This window comes from Notechis scutatus, chromosome 8, assembly GCF_049901735.1.
Source record: "Notechis scutatus isolate UNSWTSFEM ecotype Mainland chromosome 8, rNotScu1.2, whole genome shotgun sequence".
NCBI lineage: Eukaryota > Metazoa > Chordata > Lepidosauria > Squamata > Elapidae > Notechis > Notechis scutatus.
In genome coordinates this window covers 9,416,604-9,435,208 of record NC_142016.1, presented here as the reverse complement: position 1 = coordinate 9,435,208, position 18,605 = coordinate 9,416,604, and the positions used below count along the sequence as shown (strand labels likewise).

The 18,605-nt window shown below is 42.8% G+C and overlaps 1 protein-coding gene across 1 annotated transcript; it reads left to right on the top strand.

Annotated features, from left to right (window-relative positions):
- Window positions 1-1,878: 1,878 nt before the first annotated feature.
- Window positions 1,879-15,954, top strand: IFNLR1 (interferon lambda receptor 1). The gene is made up of 7 exons (XM_087970587.1): window positions 1,879-2,183; window positions 3,863-3,980; window positions 5,307-5,491; window positions 7,287-7,435; window positions 10,513-10,684; window positions 11,575-11,687; window positions 14,344-15,954. The coding sequence occupies exons 1-7, from the start codon at window positions 2,123-2,125 to the stop codon at window positions 15,163-15,165; spliced, it is 1,620 nt and encodes a 539-aa protein (XP_087826713.1). The 5' UTR covers window positions 1,879-2,122; the 3' UTR covers window positions 15,166-15,954.
- The last annotated feature ends 2,651 nt before the right edge of the window (window positions 15,955-18,605 follow it).

Genomic DNA, 18,605 nt, shown 5'->3' with positions numbered 1-18,605 from the left:
ACCTTGGCAACTTTAAGCCTGGAGGACTTCAACTCCCAGAATACCCCAGCCAATCTGGGATCTACTCGTCCCTGGCCAACAAGCAGGTCAGCTTGAGGGCGTGGTCGCCGGACAGGTCCGGAGGCTTGGGGTGGGCTGGGAGGAGGCCGAGATTCTCCCTTGTTGCAGGAGGGTCGTTTGATTATTATTTTTCCCGAGCGCTACAAAACCCCACAAAAGTGCCCGCCGCCCCCGCCGGGAAGTTAGCCGGGATTAAAGAAAAGTCCCAATTCGGCCAAAGGAACTTGGAACCCTTTTCTCCAATTCAACCGTCTACAAACCGCATATAGAATAATCATCCACTTCAATCATCTCCCCCAAACACAGTTCCAATGTTTTTTTTTTCCCTTTCTCTTTCCTCGCCTCGTACTTACGCTCGAGGCAGTCTACCGTCCAAACAGCGCAAGGCAATGTAAAAGCGATCGGGAAATTTAAATAAGCCATTATGCTCTATACAGGGGTCTCCAACCTTGGCAACTTTAAGCCTGGAGGACTTCAACTCCCAGAATGCCCCAGCCAGCAGCTGGCTGGGGCATTCTGGGAGTTGAAGTCCTCCAGGCTTAAAGTTGCCAAGGTTGGAGACCCTGATTAAGGGGATAAAAGAAAAGGTATGGAGATATATATAGAGACTTCAAGCTCGAGGTGAATAGTCCTGATATACTCAAAGAACAAAGGGGAAGGTGTGGGGAATTATTATGAACAGAACCAAAAACGGGGCTTCTTGGAAAAGTGCCTCATTTGTTCCTTTGTCCAAAAAGAAAGGAAAGAAAAGAAAAAAGAAAGGAAACAATTTTAAACCAACAACAAATCATAAAAATGCATTGGTGTGATTTTCTCTTTCTCTTCTTGTAACATTTCTTTAACCAGCCCCGCAAGGCTCCCAAATCCCATAACTTGTGATAGTAGATATCCAATATAGGTAATCCTCGATTTACAATCACAGTTGAACCCAAACATTTATGTTGTTGAGTAAGAAATTTATGTTGTTAAGTGAGTTTTGCCTCATTTTGCGACCTTTCTTGCCTCAGTTGTTAAGGGAATCACTGCAGGTGATAAGGTTTTTCACACTGGTTTTTCAGTTGTGGGGGAAATCAATTTTTGACTTGAATGGGACTGTTTAATATACAAATGTAGGACATATAAAGAATATGCTAAATGAATATGCCAAATGTAGGACATATAAAGAATATGTCTACATTTGTATATTAAACAGTCCGATTCAAGCCAAAAATTGATTTCCCTCACAACTGAAAAACCAGTAGGCCAGGGATGGGGAACCTTTTATAGCTCACTCAGGAATGTTGGGAGTTGAAGTCCATAAGTCATAAAAGAGCCAAGTTTCCCTACCCCTGCAGTAGACCAAAGAGAAGGACTCAAAAATTAAGCAATAAGCACTTAGACTTATATACCGCTTCACAGTGCTTTCCAGCCCTCTCTAAGCGGTTTAGAGTCAGCCTTTTGCCCCCAACCATCTGGGTCCTCATTTTACCCACCTCAGAAGGACGGAAGGCTGAGTCAACCTTGAGCGTGGTGAGATTTGAACTGCTGGCAGCTGGCAGTCAGCAAAAGGAACCTGTAGTACTGTACTCTAATCTCTGTGCCACTGCAGCTCAACTTAATTACCTCTTAAGTTGCCCAGTTCTGAATGACCATCTGTACGATGCACCATATCATTCCTGAGGACTGGAACTTCTTATAATAGTCTTTTACTTGGATTTAGCTTAGCAACTAGGTTCTAAAATATTACGTTTAGACTCCGTGATCCTTATTTTCCTTTTATACACATGGAAGGATGTAATGCTTCTTTTATCCGATATTTTGTTTGTATTCTGGTCTTAGAGCTGTAATAAATTTGAATTTTGACTCTGACTCCAAGGAGCTGGACGGGGCCAGGAGAAGCGAGGAGGAATCAGTGGGACTTTCCCACCGCCCCCACGAGACAGGGTGGCCGAGGTGTTTTTCCAGCACCAGGTGACGTGGATGCTTTCCTCTAGGGGGCCTTGGTTCACGTGTGCCACACAGGAAACCTGGAAGTGAAAGTAAGAAAGCAAATTGGGCACAGATTAAGCGGACTTCCTTCCGAATGCCTGCCGTGGAACTTGGCGTCCTGCTGGTGCTTTTCGCTTCTTTCCAGCCCACTCAAGGTAGGATCTGCTCCCCTCCCTACAAATCTCTGGAGGAGCTTGACTTCCATTTACAGGTATTGCAGGGTTTTCAGAAAGTGCAACCAAACTTAGGAATGCGTTTCTCTTTTCAAAAGTCTCTGGATTCAGGGTGTGACCCTTGGCGTCTGAGTTTGAGCAACAGGAGCGGGTGGGAGAGTCTTTCAGACAAAGCCCACGGGGGCATCCGATACATCTGCCAAGTTTAGAGGGGAAAGAGGTGGTTTGAAATGGAAAATAGGGAAAATTGGACTAAAATTGGGAGAGGGCCAGGTGCCTCAGGGTCCCATGTGCTTCCTGTGTAGGCAGTGGGACATTATACCCCACCAGAGCAAGATCAAGTTCTTGGTAGACCCTGAACCTTCTCATGATCTTTAACTGCTGAGATAGATCGATAGTCCTGTGTGTGTCTGTGTGCCTTTGAGTCCGTGTTGATTCCTAGTGGCTGCCTGGACTAATTCCTGAAGTTCTCTTGGCAAAGATTTTGAAAGTGCTTTGCCATTATCACTTTCTTGGGGATGAGAGATAGTGACTGGCCCAAGGTCAGTCACTTGGCTTTGAAGCTAAAGCAGGACTAGGATTTTCCACTCTCTCTTATAGGAAAGAGAGTCAAGGTGAGGCAATCTGGAGTTTCTGTCTCACACTTTCTTATTTTCCCAGGCTAAGTTCACATTTTCCCAAAGTTTACTATGTATCCGTCAAGACTGGACATCGAACTTTCATTTATATTCTGCTTTGCTCGCAGCTTCACAAAGCATTGGGGGGAGGGGGGGTGAATTGGAATGCAAGGGTGGGAGGAATGGTCTCCAAGCATGGTTGGTTCCTTTGAGACATTGCTCCCCTCCTCAAGGACTCCCAGAGTAGATGCCACAGCACGATCAGCTGGTTCCCAAAACAAAATGAACAGAAGAGATTGCTGGATGTAATAGACATGGGGAAAGGGGGAATGAACTATGGTGCATTGTTCTCTAGATAAACTGAGATTAAATTCCTGGAAACATCTGAATGGTTCTAGATATTTTTCATGGTTTATTAAGCCTCATTTAAAAACAAACAAAAACAAAATAGAAAATTCCACCAAGCACCAAATACAGTATATTGTCTCCACAGCTGACCCCTCTTTTGCCTTAGTTGCCTCTGCTTCAAGGCATTGCAGTCTCTGGCTGTCTCTCCAAAGTAATGAGTGAGAAATCCTATAGATGAGATTCACCTCAAGGCTGCCCTGGAGTCCGTAGAGCTAATGCAGAGGTGGTATTCAGCAGGTTCTGACCAGTTCTGGAGAACCGGTAGCGGAAATTTTGAATAGTTCGGAGAACCGGCCAATACCACCTCTGACTGGCCCTGCCCCCATCTATTCTCTACCTCCCAAGTCCCAGCTGATCGGCTGGGTCTTCTTTTGTTGCCCTGCACAGGAAAACGGAGCTGGAAAGCAGGTTAGTGGGGTGGGGAGGGAAGGGGGATTTTGCAGTAACCTTCCCATGTCATGCCCACAAAGCCATGCCCACCAAGCCATGCCCACTGTACCGGTAGTAAAAAAAAATTGAATCCTACCCCTGGAGGACGGGGGGGGGGACTTGCTGTCCCCAAAATGTTCCACTCGATTGTACAACCCAGCCTTTGACTCAACAAGAAATGAAAACTCTGGCTTTAATTTCTGACAGGTGAAGACCTCCAGCCACCTCAGAACCTCACTTTTGTCTCAAAGGATTACAGTGTGTTCGTGAAATGGTTGCCGCCTGATGGATCCCCACCGGGAGTGTCCTATACTGTCCTTTGGATGTGAGCATCGAAGGAAAGGGACGCTGGTTTTGAGGGCTGGGAGCTCCCGCGGGTACATTGAGGCCATATTGTGGGCATTCCTCCCAAAGGGCTGCCATGGTGCAGTCCCCGACCCATCTCAGAGTCAGCACAGCAGGTCAGGGAGGAGTCTGTACTGCATGGGGACAGGAGGTTGGCTTCTAGACCACGACGGGGCCTGTTTGATGCTAACTTGCGGGCCTGGTAAACCAAAGAATGGTGATTTGCCAGTGATATCTATCTGTCTGTCTCTGTGTCTATCATCCATGTACACATCCATCCACCCACCCACCCTATATCTTTCTGTCTGTCTGTCTGTCTGTCTGTCTGTCTATCTATCTATCTATCTATCTATCTATCTATCTATCTCGCGTATCTATCTATCTATCATCCATCTATTCATACGTCCACTTACCCATCCATCTATGCCTCGCCTGCCTGTCTGCCTGTCTGTCTGTCTCTCTCTATCTATCTATCTATCTATCTATCTATCTATCTATCTATCTATCTATCTATCTATCTATCTATCTATCATCCATCTACTCATGCATCCACTTACCCATCCATCTATGTCTGCCTGCCTGTCTGTCTGTCTGTCTGTCTGTCTATCTATCTATCTATCTATCTATCTATCTATCTATCTATCTATCTATCTATCTATCCATCCATCCATCCATCTATCTATCTATCATCGATCTACTCATGCGTCCACTTACCCATCCATCTATGCCTGCCTGCCTGCCTGCCTGCCTGCCTGCCTGCCTATCTATCTATCTATCTATCTATCTATCTATCTATCTATCTATCTCTATCTATCTATCTATCTATCTATCTATCTATCTATCTATCTATCCATCCATCCATCCATCCATCCATCCATCCATCCATCCATCCATCCATCATCTATCTATCTATCTATCTATCTATCTATCTATCTATCTATCTATCTATCATCCATCTACTCATGCGTCCACTTACCCATCCATCTATGTATATCTGTCTGTCTGTCTGTCTATTTATACTATTACACGAGGGAAGAGGATATGCAGAATCTGGATAAAAAACAGTCTAGATGGTGACCATAACCATGTTGCAATACATGTAAAAAAGGTGGGGGGGGGGGACAGGGCTTTGATTGCATGGTTCTGGACACCATCTTGACTTTTTAAACATTTTTTCATGGACAACCCTAATGGGAGGCATTTAAGACCCACCCTTTCCCACCCTGCAAGATTCCATGCAGAAGAGATATCACAGCATCTCAAGTGAATGCAAAGCTTAGCTGGTTCTTCTGATTTCTTCCTGTAGAGAGAGTTTTGATCATCAGTGGGAGGAAGTACAGCATTGCCAAAATATCACCGAAACCATTTGCAATATCACCTGTGTGTTTCAAGAACCAAGCAACCGATACCGGGTCAAGGTGGAAGCTCAAAGCAGAATCGGGGCTGGATCCATCCCATCGGTGCCTGAAAGCATCGACTACATCCTTCAGGGTATGAGGGTCCCGTATGTGTAGCTCTTCTCTTCCCGGGGAGCCTGGAAGCACAGAAGGTGGTTTGATCCATGCTAGCAATTTCTGAAAGGGCAAATGCCGGTTTCTTCCAGGTTTGCTCAGGGCAAGGGGAAAAGGCCTTTTGCACAACTGTGATGAAGTTAGTTTCTGGAAGAGGTCATTTGTGGGGTTTGTAACCTCTTAGCTTGGCTTCATCTCATTCAAAAATGAGAGAAGGTTAAAATTAGTTAAGTTTTTACCATGGGATGTTCATGCAACCACTAACAATGATGAACCTTTTGTGTTTGACGTGTCAAAAATTCAGAAAACACCAGCGTTGACACTGCTGGTGTATCTCTCATATGCACACATGCAGACAAAAGATAAACAATTCATAAGAATAGGTTACATTAAATGATTTAAATTTAGTATTAAATAAATACTTGTATCATTGTTAATATGTTTTTGAAATGCCTACCCAGGGAGCTCCAGGTTGCACGAGACCTGGAAACTTTACAAACCGTAGAAATCTCTAGCATGGTTTTGCAGCGCCTGAAAAGAGCAGAAAAGCATGGCCCATTCTCGCACAATTTTTCAGAGACTCCAGAGGCCATGCCAGAGCAGAGACATCTTGCACAGCTTCTAGAAGGTCCAAAGGCTTGGCGTGACACCAAAAGTGACACGGCAGGTCATCTGTGACATACATGTCACGGGTTTGCCCTCACTGCACTGGGGTTTGTAACTGAGCTGCTTAAGCAAGGGTCTTCAAACTTGGCAAGTTTAAGACTTGTGGACTTCAACTCCCAGAATTCCTGAGCTAACATGACTGGAGGAGGAATTCTGGGAGTTGAAGTCCACAATTCTTAAGGCTGTCAAGTTTGAAGACCCCCGTGCTTAAGGGTGTTCTGGGAGAAAGTCTAGATTCTCAGATAGCCTTGAAGAAGGAAAGAAAAATGTGTGAAAGGTTTAGAGAGTTGTGGCTTTATGTAGAACAGGGGTCCCCAAACTTGGCAACTGTAAGACCTGTGGACTTCAACTCACATAATTCCTCAGCCAGCATGATTGGTTGGGGAATTTTGGGAGTTGAAGTCCACAGGTCTCAAAGCTGCCAAAGTTGAGATAGCTAGAGAACGACATGCCTATAGGGTAGCTTCTGCAACCTTTCAACTTTATAGGACCTGAACCAGAGGTGGGTATTCAGCAGGTTCTGACCAGTTCTGGTGAACCAGTAGTGGAAAATTTGAGTAGTTCGGAGAACTGGCAAATATCACCTCTGACTGGAGATTTTACAGTATCCTTCCCCTGCCACGCCCACCAAGCCACGCCCACAGAACCAGTAGTAAAAAAAATTGAATCCCACCACTGACTTGAACACTCAAAATTCCTGGTGATAGGAATTCAGGGGGTTGTAATACTTATTTCATCTGTAAGGCAGCCAGCTAGGAAAGGTTAGGTTAAGGAAAATGAGACATTCTGCATTTAGGTTGTCCCAGGAAGATCATCTGTTCTTTGCAGAAATTAGTGAGACCAGCTTATTTTGATAACTTGATGTCAGGTTCCAAAAAATCAGAAAGACCAGCATAGTTACTTCTAATCAGTTTCCTAGCCTATAAACAAAATCTTGCCAAACTAAACCATTTCCATCATTAAAGATATACTCTGAGAACTTCTAGGGAAGAACTATCTTGACCCTCTTCCTCCCAACCAAACTATCTAAACTTGAGCCCCTCCTTCCTGGGAATCCAGACTACACTCCACTGCACTTGCCCTAACCACCTGCTTTATTTTTTTTCCAGTGCAACTTGCTCCTCCAGTTCTCAGAGTAAAATATACCAGAAATATCCTTGGCGTGAACGTTTCTTTCACCTACCCTTCTTGTTTGAAGGACGTCTTTCAGTCTCTGACATATGATTTGGAGATTTGGAGAGGTGAATTCCAGAAATTGGTGAGCCAGAGAATGTTGCTACACTAATTTCTCCTCTCTTGCAGGTTTGCTTGGAAAATATTTATTACATTTGTATCATGTACTTCCAAAGATCTTCAGTTAAAGCAGTGGTCCCCAAACTTTTTGTACCAGGGACCAGTTTCAAGCACAAACACTTTTTCAAGGACCGGGGGGAGAATCCGAGTTTGGTGGTTTGCTTGCAGACGTTTCATTACCTGACTAGGTAACATCTGATGTTGTTACCTAGTCGGGTAATAAAACGCCTGCCAGCAAACCACCAAGTTCAGGGAGCACCTCGGCCCTGCCTCCCTCAGCCCCATCCCTCAGGTGTCTCCCTCCCTCCCTCAGGTGTCTGCCTCGTTCCTCTCTCAGTCGCTCTCTCGCTCCTCCACCAGCCCAGGAAGAAACTGCTTCAAAGAAGCCGGGGGTGGCTTTTCCTGTCGCCGCAGCTCCTCCGAGCGCCTGTTTACCCCCACCCGCCCGCCCGTGCGCTTTCAATTCAGTGCTCCGTTCTGCCTGCCTGCCTGCCTGCCTTCGTTTCGGAGCAGCTTCGGCTGATAAAAGAGGCGAATAGTTATTATTCTCAGCCGAAGCTGCTCCCAAACAACCAGACAGGCAGGCAGGCAGAACGGAGCACTGAATTGAAGTGCGCGCGGGCGGGCGGGTGGGGGTAAACGGGCGCTTTGGAGGAGCTGCGGCAACAGGAAAAGCCACCACCACCCCCGGCTTCTTTGAAGCAGTTTCTTCCTGGGCTGGTGGAGCAACGAGAGAGCGACTGAGAGAGGAACGAGGCGGGAGGAAACCGAAGCTGCTGAGCCAGAGAGCAGGACAGGCTTCGGTTGCTTCCTCCCTCCCCTTCTTTCATTTGTGTCCTTGATCCCCGATCCCAGCAGCATTCACCGAAGGCGAAGAAAGCCGCCATTTTTTTTTCTTCTTTGCGGCCCGGTACAGAGTGCTCCACGGACCGGTACCGGTCCGCGGCCCGGTGGTTGAGGACCCCTGAGTTAAAGAAGCCTTTTTTAAAATCATGACTTGTTGAGGTAATTCCCCGTTAGAAGAATCAGCGCATACAGGGAGACGTATAGAGAGTAGTGTTTGAATAATACACACACAGCACACAGATACACTGTACAGTAAATGTAGTTTTTACTTTCAATAAAGATTTAAGCAAAGTTCAAAATAGGCAGTCCAAAGTCATTCACAGGTAAATCAGTCAGTTTTCAATCCAGGGATAATCCAATGACAAAGTCCAGTGTCAAAAATAGTTCAGTATCAGACTTAAATCAAATCCAAGAATAGCAGTCAATTAGAAAAAATGGAGGAACGGCAATACTCTCCAACAGAAGGAAATAGAGACTCACTCATACTCTCTTCTGAGACTAAGACTAAGACTAAACAACCCAGGTTTCTGTCTCCATCTTATGGCCATTTTAGAAACCACGTCCAACTACAGTTTTGCATTTTCTTAAAGATACAGTTTTAAAATGTCTATCCTGGTTTATATATTTCCAACCCAAATTACTGTTAGGTGACTTATATTCCTAACATGACTCATGAAATAAAATATAGAATCCTCTGCACATTCTTTGACTGTATTTGCTATCCAACAATGGAGGGTTTGTTTAATTGTGAAGAGCTGTATCTCCTTCCTTCTTTGATGAATTATTCAAGAATACTAAAAAATAAACCAAAACTAAAAACTAAACTAAAGCAAGAGTTAAAATAAAATAAAATAAAGGACAAAATAAAACCAGGGGTTGGTAGCCTGAAAGATGAATTTGTTGCCACCTAGAAGTCTAAGAGGTCAAAATAGATTTGGATAAATGCCAGTGTCTCCCTCTTAAGGCACCATGAGTAAGAAGCTCCTCTGTCCAAAGTTGTCTATATCCTTTTGAAAGGTTATTTAGATGCCTTCTTTGGAGAGTAGTGTTAAGAAAGGCCATTCTACCCAAGACCTCCTTGTTATAAGTCAGAGTCTATATATCTTACTGACCCAAGTCAGACAAATCCAGGAGGTTCTGGGGTTGGGAGAGCACTGGCTTAAAAAGATAATATATGTGGTCCAGAGATATATTTGGAATGGATGTTCTTGAAACACTCCCTTTGTCTCCCTTAATTCATTCAACAAAAAATCCTCTTAACTCCACCTTCCCAAATATGATGCTGTCTAAATATGTTAGGTTAGCATCTCTCTAAATTCCTGGGCTTACCTGCTGACTAGGAATTCTGGGAGTTGTACCCTTAATAACCTGTAGTTCTTAAACCTGCATACCTGAAGAGCATGAAAAGAGCCTTGCTCAATTGCTCCAGCAGTCTGCATTCCACAGGAATCCAATTGGATTCCTCTGAGGAATTCACAAAAAAAGATAGGATAGGGCAGTGGTGTGAAACTCGATTTCATTGAGGGCCGCATCAGGGTTGTGTTTGACCTCAGGGGCTGGGGTGGGTGTGGCCAGCTCGACATCACTCCTGATGGGCACCTGTGGTGGTCCAAGCGCTCTCCCAGCAGAAACAGGCTCCCAAGCTCCATTTTCGGCTGCCACAGCCTCCTGCAACCCTCTGCCCATTTTCCCTGGCAGAGGAACCTCGGGTCGGTCCTTTGCTGTTTCCAGGACAGCTCCACGGGCCAGATCTAAGTATCCCGCAAGCCAGACCCTGCCCCCGGGCCTTGAATTTGACACCCCTGGCATAGGGGATAGGGGACTTCTTCTACCACTTCTTCCAACTCAGGTCTAATGTCTGCTGCCTTGATTCAGGAATTAGGCAAATAGTCGGCAAAACTAATAGCCCTTGATATCCCAATGCCAACTTGGAGGTTATTTCCCATATCAAATGGCAGTAATCCACAGCCCTTCCATAGTCATCCCTCCCCCCCTTTAATTGTGTGGCTTATCCTTAAAGATGCAGAAGAAGAAACCCAGGAAAGGAAAATTGGCTCCTCAGAGATGAGTGCCAAGTCTAATGCCCCTTAGCCGTAAACTTGGCAGTCATCCCTAAGGAGCCAACCTTGATCTGTCTGCTGTGCTCTTTTGCCAGGGTTCCTGCTGGGTTCAAGTCTCTGCTTGCTTATTTTTCAGGTGACATTACAGAACACTCACGAGCCTTCAGTGGAGGTCAACACAACAGATTGGCTCCATGGGGAACACTGTCTTCGTGCCCGAACATCCTTTAGAAATGAAGACAAGTGGAGCAATTTCTCGGAACCAGTTTGCCTGTGGTTGCCTGAAGAAAGTGCAGGAGGAGTCACAGGTCGAGAGCTCCGTTTTCCCAGGGAACTTGATCCAATACAGATCTTTATGTAGGATTGGAAATGTCCAGTTTTATGCACCCATGGCCAATGCAATCCCATTAAAGTATTGCGATTGGACTTTTGATGTAAGCCAAAAACACACCAGAAATCAAGCAATCAGAGAAGTCCATGATGACTTCCTCCATTTTGAACTGGGAGCCGCCCAGGGCCGTTTGCAGAGATCGGTGGCTGTAGAAATTAAATACATGCATTCATGCATAAATAAATAATAAATAAATAAATTGCAAGGCAGAGTTGCAGCGCTTCCTTTTTTTTTCCCTTCTTTTCACCGGCAGCTCCAGAGAATTTATCTGCTACATGGGTTCATTTTCTTGCTTATCATGGTTTACTTTCTTACACTTTCCTTGCTTTTGGGGTGCAGCTCCTTTTCTTCTTTCCTCTGCTAGTGGCCTGGAGCAAGGTTACCTCCAGTTTTGGGACTCTTGTTTGGGTACTATATCTCACCCTCCTATCTCCCTCCAGACATTACAGTTACCGTGATTCTCTCAACAAAGATGTCCAATGGCTATCAGAGTTGAGCAAGACGATAGTTCATTGGCAGAACAAGAGGATTGTCTGCAAAAGGTCCTGTTTCAGTCCTCAGCATCACCAGAGAGAGCTGGGAGAGATTCTTAGTTGGAACTTCGGATCCTAGGCCAATACATGATATTGTTAGTTTGTTTTAAACTGAAAAGTGTTGTTTAGATCAGTCTTTTTGTACCTGGCATTCTTCAGAGCGTTGGACTTCAGTTAACTTGGTAATTAACAATTCCAACTTCCTATCTATTGATAACTGAACTGTGCATTTTAGTATCTCATAATTGCTTTTTTTTTTTTTCTTTTCCTGTAGGAAAATGGGAAATTGTTGCCATTCCTTTGCTTGCTATACTGGCTACTGGTGCTGTGTTGCTTATCTTCTATTACAACCACACGATCAAGCAAGTTGAGACGCCTTCAGCTTTGGTATGGGAATTATGGAAGATTTCAGAGATGAAACAGGGGGAGGTTGACTTCCATAATAGTGTGCATCTTTTCATACATAGAGCCTGCACTGATCTGATATTGATGCCATGCCTGTATGGGCCCATAATAGATTGCATCGGTTTTTCACCAAGACAATTAATTTTCAGCTCAGAAGAAAGACTATTTTCAGTATTTCTTCTGGGAACGTGGGGCAGGCAGTTTCCCTTTGGCAGGAATTCTTGTCTCCTTAAGAGTTTCTCCTCATCCTTCAGTCAATATAATGTGACATCTTGCTGTCTTCATCCATATGCTTTGTGGCAGCTTTGAGGGACAGCTTTGCAATCTCCTAGTGAGTGGCTAATAGTTTTTTTTTTTCCCCTCATTGTACAAAATATGCATCATGAGGGAAAAACAAGGTTATGTAGGCTACAGGCCAGCTGCCATTTTTTTTTACTGTTCCCCATTGGACAATTGGAGAGGGCATTGAATGAGGAGATTGTCGTGGTTTGATAAACAAGATTCCATAGTAGCGACAGAAAAGAATATTTGTAACTCAGGGTTGAACTGTGGGGTCCTTGGTGCTCTCTGAGCTCGGTTGTTTTCTGGCAGATGTTTCATTACCCAACTAGGTAATCATTATCAGATGATGTTACCTAGTTGGGTAATGAAACATCTGCAAGAAAACAAGCTCAGAGAGCATCTAGGACCCCATCGATTCCCTGTTAATGTGGAAAATAAGTAATGGATATAAATTCTTGGGCAACGTCTGTCTGAAACAGTTTGGAGAAGTGCTATTTGCTTCTTGCTTAGAATTCAGTTACATGTTCTCTTGGTCATGATCATGGTTACGTTAAATATCGCAGCACAAAGCAGGTGGTTCTAAAAGAAGAAGAAGACAGCTAGCAGAGGAAAGGGACGTAAGAAGCTTTCTTTAGTAACTAAAGGGAGTGATTATCTTTGAGAAACGGCCTGCATGACAGCCAGGACTCATTTTGACCTTATCAACCATCATTTGTTCACTGCAGAAGAAATAGCAGCAAGATTGATGACAAGAGATTGTGAGAGTTGTGCTTCAGAACACCTAGAAGGCACCAAATTCATAATCTCTGCTGATTAAACCATGTTCACAAAATTTGCTTGCCGGTCTCTTAGTCAAGAGTGCTGATGTTGAATAAGACCACTGATCAACAATTGTTCCAAGTGTTCAATTGTTTAATACTGTATATCCCATGATGAATACTGGCCTGCATTGTGGACAGATGTTTAATGTTATCAATATGCAGTCCTTCAGAGATATCTCGTTCCCAGCCTTGTAGCCTGACACTTTTTTAATTGAGAAGGCTAATTGGACCTAGAAATTTTACTCATCTTAAACAGATGCTCTGTCATTGAGCAGGATGAGCTTTGCTCATATAAAAGGGATTCATAATTGGCATTTCGCAGCTGATGATCTTGGACTAATGACATCTGATAGCAATTATTCCACTCTTGAGGGTATTTAGTTCCTATACAAGTTAAATTCACCCAGAGGTCCCCTCAAAGTCACCCATCAGAAGGACCCCAGTCAGTTTAGCCTATATAGGAATCAGATTTGTGGAGAATTTGGATTTAGTGTGGTGTATTAATAAGTGCAAAGATCATTTTCAAATTAAAATGGGTCATTTAAAAAATCCAGTTATGATCTTTAAATGATTAACTACATTCTCTTGGTGCTGTATCATTTGTTCTGTTTAAACTGTGCACCCATTTAATCATGTAATCTTAGACTTATTCCATGTCTTAAGAATGTTTCAGAAGCAGCTTATATATATTCTTTAACAGATGTTCTGAGTTTTGTTTCATAAGCATTTCATTTGTTCAGATCTCTAAATAGGACGTCTTTTCCTGGCTCTGTTTGAACTATGTTACTCAAAGATATTGAAACCAGTGAGAGAAATTCCTGAATTTTTATTCTCTTGCCTTATCTTCCTTGCCAGGGACTGTAATTCCAATTTAAAAAAACATAGAAGAGTGGACAACCTTCTCTTTTTGAATAATGCATTTTATGATAGAAACACCTTTACAATTATCTTAGCTTTATGTCCTTGGCAAATTCTCTGCATCCTTGAAAGAAAATCTCAGCACAATTCATCTTCTTCAAGATCATGGCTATAGAAATAAATTCCAAATTATCAAAAGCTTTCTATGCATCAAGAAAAATCATAGCCACTTCCCCCTTTTTCTGGCACCTGGCAGCTCTTTGAAGCTTTATTGTCTCATACCTATAGTCAAAAACGCTGCTCTACTGAACACTCTACAGTCAGAACCAACAATATAATTGGTGAACAATTAGGGGGAATAAATTATTGGTTTTAGTTACCATCTTAAATGAATTCCATTTTTTAGTTCCAGATCTTATTTTTGTTGAATAAGCTTAATGTTACTTACATTCCAAATTTCTAAATTTCAAGTCAAGTTTTTGATGCAGCGAATACAGATGTCCATTTATAATAAATCTGTGTTGATACAATCAGTAAACAAAGCACAGCTTCTCAACAATCAGTCCTGTTGGTCTCCACCCAGTCTTGTTAGTTGTTCTTACTTCCTGTTTCTCAGTTTTAAAAAATGAAAATGCATTGTTTCTCTCTTATTCCCCACTTCTCCTTTCCCAAATTAGGATTTTTCTAAGTACCAGCACCCAACGTACCTGCTGAAATTTAATGAAAGGAAGTTGACCATACAGAAGGTCAACTTTATTCTGGAACCGAAAATCACACCTGCCCTGTCAACTCTTTCAGTGGATTCTTTGTCAAAAGAAAGTGAAGACAGCGAGGATGTGGATGATAGTAGTAGCCACATTCCTTACACAAAAACTCTTCGATTCCAGAAGAAGGATGAAAACTGCTCAACGGTTGGCACTTTTCCAACATGTTCCGGCTCTTCTTCTGGATCTGGAGATTCTCAGCTAAGTGGAGAAAGCTGGCCAACTGCAACAATGTCAAAGCCCTTTTTTACAGCAGAATGGATGACAGCGGATGCTTCTTCTGGACTCTTAGAGAAGACTTTCCTTTCTGAGGACTCCATTATGGATGAATCAGTTAGCTTTGCAGATGACTTCTCAGCTCCTAGTAGAGAAGGTCAAGAAATTACAAACAGTGATGTCGACTTTTTGAATCAGTTAATATTATCAGAAAGTCACGGCTTGTGCTTTTCCACAGGTTTGGAAATTAGAACTGGAGGAGTCCAATGCAGAAGCATTTGTGCAAGTCTAGAAAACTCACAGACATCTCTTTGTAGTCAGCCTGAAAGGCAGTTTATAGAAGAATGGAGATGTGAAAATGACTCTAGCAGTCATGAGTCTGTCCGGCAAGAAACATCTCTGCTTGATGTGTTTTGTAAAGACAGGGTTGAAAATGGAGAACGGGTTGAAAACAATACTCTGAAATCTACAGGCCACAATTATCAACCCAGACAAGGACATTACATTTCAAGAACCTGATGCCAGTTACTGGTATGTATTCTAAGAGTTAGAGAAGATCTTGCCATGATTTTTCTGAAAGATCCTTTGGTGAGAGTTGTACTTTAAAAATCCCAGTCAAATTCTGTTTGGAATCAGAATGAACCAAACAGGACAGAGATTATAGTTACATTCTATTTCTAGGTTGCCATATTCTTCCATTACATCTTATTCTACAAAACAAAACCAAGCAAAACTGAACTTTCCTAAGTGAAATTCCATTGAGATTGAAAACCGGAACAGTGGTGTTCATTAGTGATTTTGTCATGGAAATTAGAATTTTCCTATGGAGAACTGGAATTCTTGGAAAAGTGAGTGTTGTTTCCCAACTGACTATTGGGATGTTCAGCTAAAAAATATCATATTTTGGATATCCATATCCATTTCTCCATTTGTGAATAGTTGGATATGTTTTCCCCATCTATTTTAGTCTTTTTTTGAACAGTGATTTCTAATCAGAACTGTAACTAGCCATTTGCAACTCTCTTTAGTGTCCACAAATTGGTTTAAGCTTGCTGACACCAATATGTGAACAAATAACAGTTCAGTCTGAGATCAAGAATTGAGAACAGGAAATACAGAAGGTTCTTGTGGAAACATTAAGCATTGCATTATGTGAGCTAATCCAGACTGGTGCTGTGCTTTTAAGGTGAAAGGCATAGTTTCTAGAATTGAGGAAGAGATAAAGATAATATCTCCCTCTTTTAGAGAAAGTTCTTTCAACCTCAAACTAGGCCTTAATAACCTTTTTTTCATCAACTCATTGCAAAGACAAAAAAGAAATGTCAGATATGCTCTTTATTGTGCAATTGTATGCACACAAACTTGGATCTAAGTTTATATTGAAGTGAAATACCAATAAAGGAAAATACCTGTAGCTAAGGGTTGAAATTAGGGGGTCCTTGGTGTTCTCTGAGCTTGTTTTGTTTTCTTGCAGGCATTTCATCACCCAACTAGATAACATCATCAGCGCTAGTGTTGCTAGTACCGCTAAATGCTAGTGATGTTATTACTGATGATGTTACCTAGTTTGAGCAATGAAATGCCTGCAAGAAAAAAAGCAATCTCAGAGAGCACCAAGGACGCCTAACTGTGAAGTATTTCAAACCAAGAGCCACTCTCAGATTCTAAATATTATTATAAAATGTCTTTGTGTTTTATGCCTTCATTTACATCTCATATTGAGATTGCCATGTTGTGTCTCTCATTGGTTGGGGCAACAAAATTCATGGACCATTGTAGTTCAGAGTTGAACTATAACTCTTTGGTGCCCTGTAATACCGGAAGTGATGAAACGGGCCTATAATTCGGCCTGAAAAGCCTTGCAGAGGCTTTTTCCAAGCCTATGGGAGGCCGAAAAAGGCCTCAAAGCAGCCGAAAAATCAGCTGTGAGGCGCAGTGCAGGTTAGGGGATGGGGGGAATTGCGCTCACATGCACAAGAGGCGTGGGGAGAGGGGCCGCACATTGCATTCTGGATGCTGGCATGCAAGTGCATGCGCGCTGGTGCGTGCACATTTTTTGGCACAGGAGCCCAAAAAGGTTAGCCATCACTACTCTATTGGGTCTCCTCTAGAAGTTTTGATCTCTCAAAGTTCCCCAGTTAACCTGTCTAAGAGAAAGTCGAAGGATAGCAGGTTGGAGACGTAGCCCATACACACTTACGGCATTTTAACAGAATTTACTTAAGGGATTTTTATTGCAGTAAAATTTTACGTGCAAATATGTATTTCTATTAACTCTTGAAATCCCTCTTACTGACACTATTGGCTTGCTTCAGTGGAGCAATAGTTTCTTCCTACACGAATTGGCTGGCAACTAGCCTTTATGTCTTAAACGAGACAGTATTATTAAGTTAACCAAACCTAAGTTCATTGATAAATACGGCTGCAACTAGAAACTCCGCATGGACTTTCCCAATGTTGCTGCTGAATGGGGAGATGGGGCAATGAACTTCTCTTGAACCCCAAGTTCCCTTCTCAATTCAGAACTTCAGTTATAATTGTAGAAGATAAGGTTGAGGGTGGGTTCAATATAAGAGAAGAATTTAAAGCAGGGTGTCCAACCTTGGCAACTTTAAGACTTGTGGACTTCAACTCCTAGAATTCCTCAGCCAGCAAAGCTGGCTGAGGAATTCTGGGAGTTGAAGTCCACAAGTCTTAAAGTTGCCAAGGTTGGACACCCCTGGTCTAAAGCAATGTTTCTCAGCCTTGGCCATTTTAAGACTCCAACACTGGAGCTCCATCACTGGAGGACAACCATTTGTCTGAAATGAAATAGGGTTTCCTGCCTAAGCAGAAGGTTGCACTAGAAGACCTCCAAGGTTCCAACTCTATTATTTTGTTAAAACTTTGACTCCCACAGCAAGGCTGGCAGGGGAATTCTGGGAGTTGAAGTCCACACATCTTAAAGTGGCCAAGGTTGAGAAAACACAGGTCTAAAAGGAAGTATTGGCCTTCAGAGGCATCAGAGTAGCTTTTCCTCTTGATTTTGAAGGAAATATTTCAGAGGGGGAGGCTCCCACTAGGATCAAAGCCCTACAGCCTTTACCTAGGTGAAATGTAGGTGCTTCCATACATTCCATAATTTCATATTTTGTTCTCATGAATATAACTTGGGGAACAAAGTGCCTAAATTAATTTTCTAAAATGCACTAAAAACACTCCTGCACACTAAAGGGAGTTCTTTGAGCAGGTTGATACAAAATAAAAGAGTCCTCATATTTCCAGTGATTTATTTTTGTACATCGTTCTTCTTGTTTATGCATATGCACTTTGGTTAATTGTACTGTTTATAAATACAAATTTTAAAACGCATAGGTGTGTTTATATTTATGTGTGTGTTTGTGCGCCTCTGTGTGTGTGTGTCTGTGTCTGTCTGTTGTCATTATCCCAAGCAGGTTGGAGTAGGATAAAGTCTTTTTCATTGAAAGCTATGGTCCATAATCTACCATGCCGGTCCATAACAGATTGCAGGTAGCCTTTGATTTACAGTCATAAGTCATGATTGTCATTAAACACGACTGTGCCTGATTTTATCTTCTTTTCTGCAATGGTCTTTAAGTGACTAACGATCACCTGTAGAAGATGTATATTATTCCATTTCCCGAAAACAACTTCTGCTTAAGGGAGGACTAGAACTCAGGTCTCTCTGTTCCCAGCCCAGCATGTTAACCAACACCCAGGGCAGGCTGTGGGGCTGAAAAGCCTGGATTCCCCCACCCCCCACTGTCTGTCACTGAGTGCAGACTTGAACCAGGGTCTCCCCTCCCTTAATTCCACACCTTCATTGCTACATCTCTCCTCTCTGTGTGCAATCATTTCAGATCAGACAGGAAGAGCCAAAGGTTATGCTGAGACCCAACTTGAAATGAGACGATGAGTCACCAAGTGGGGAATTATTAGTTTCCACTCCGTCATTTGCT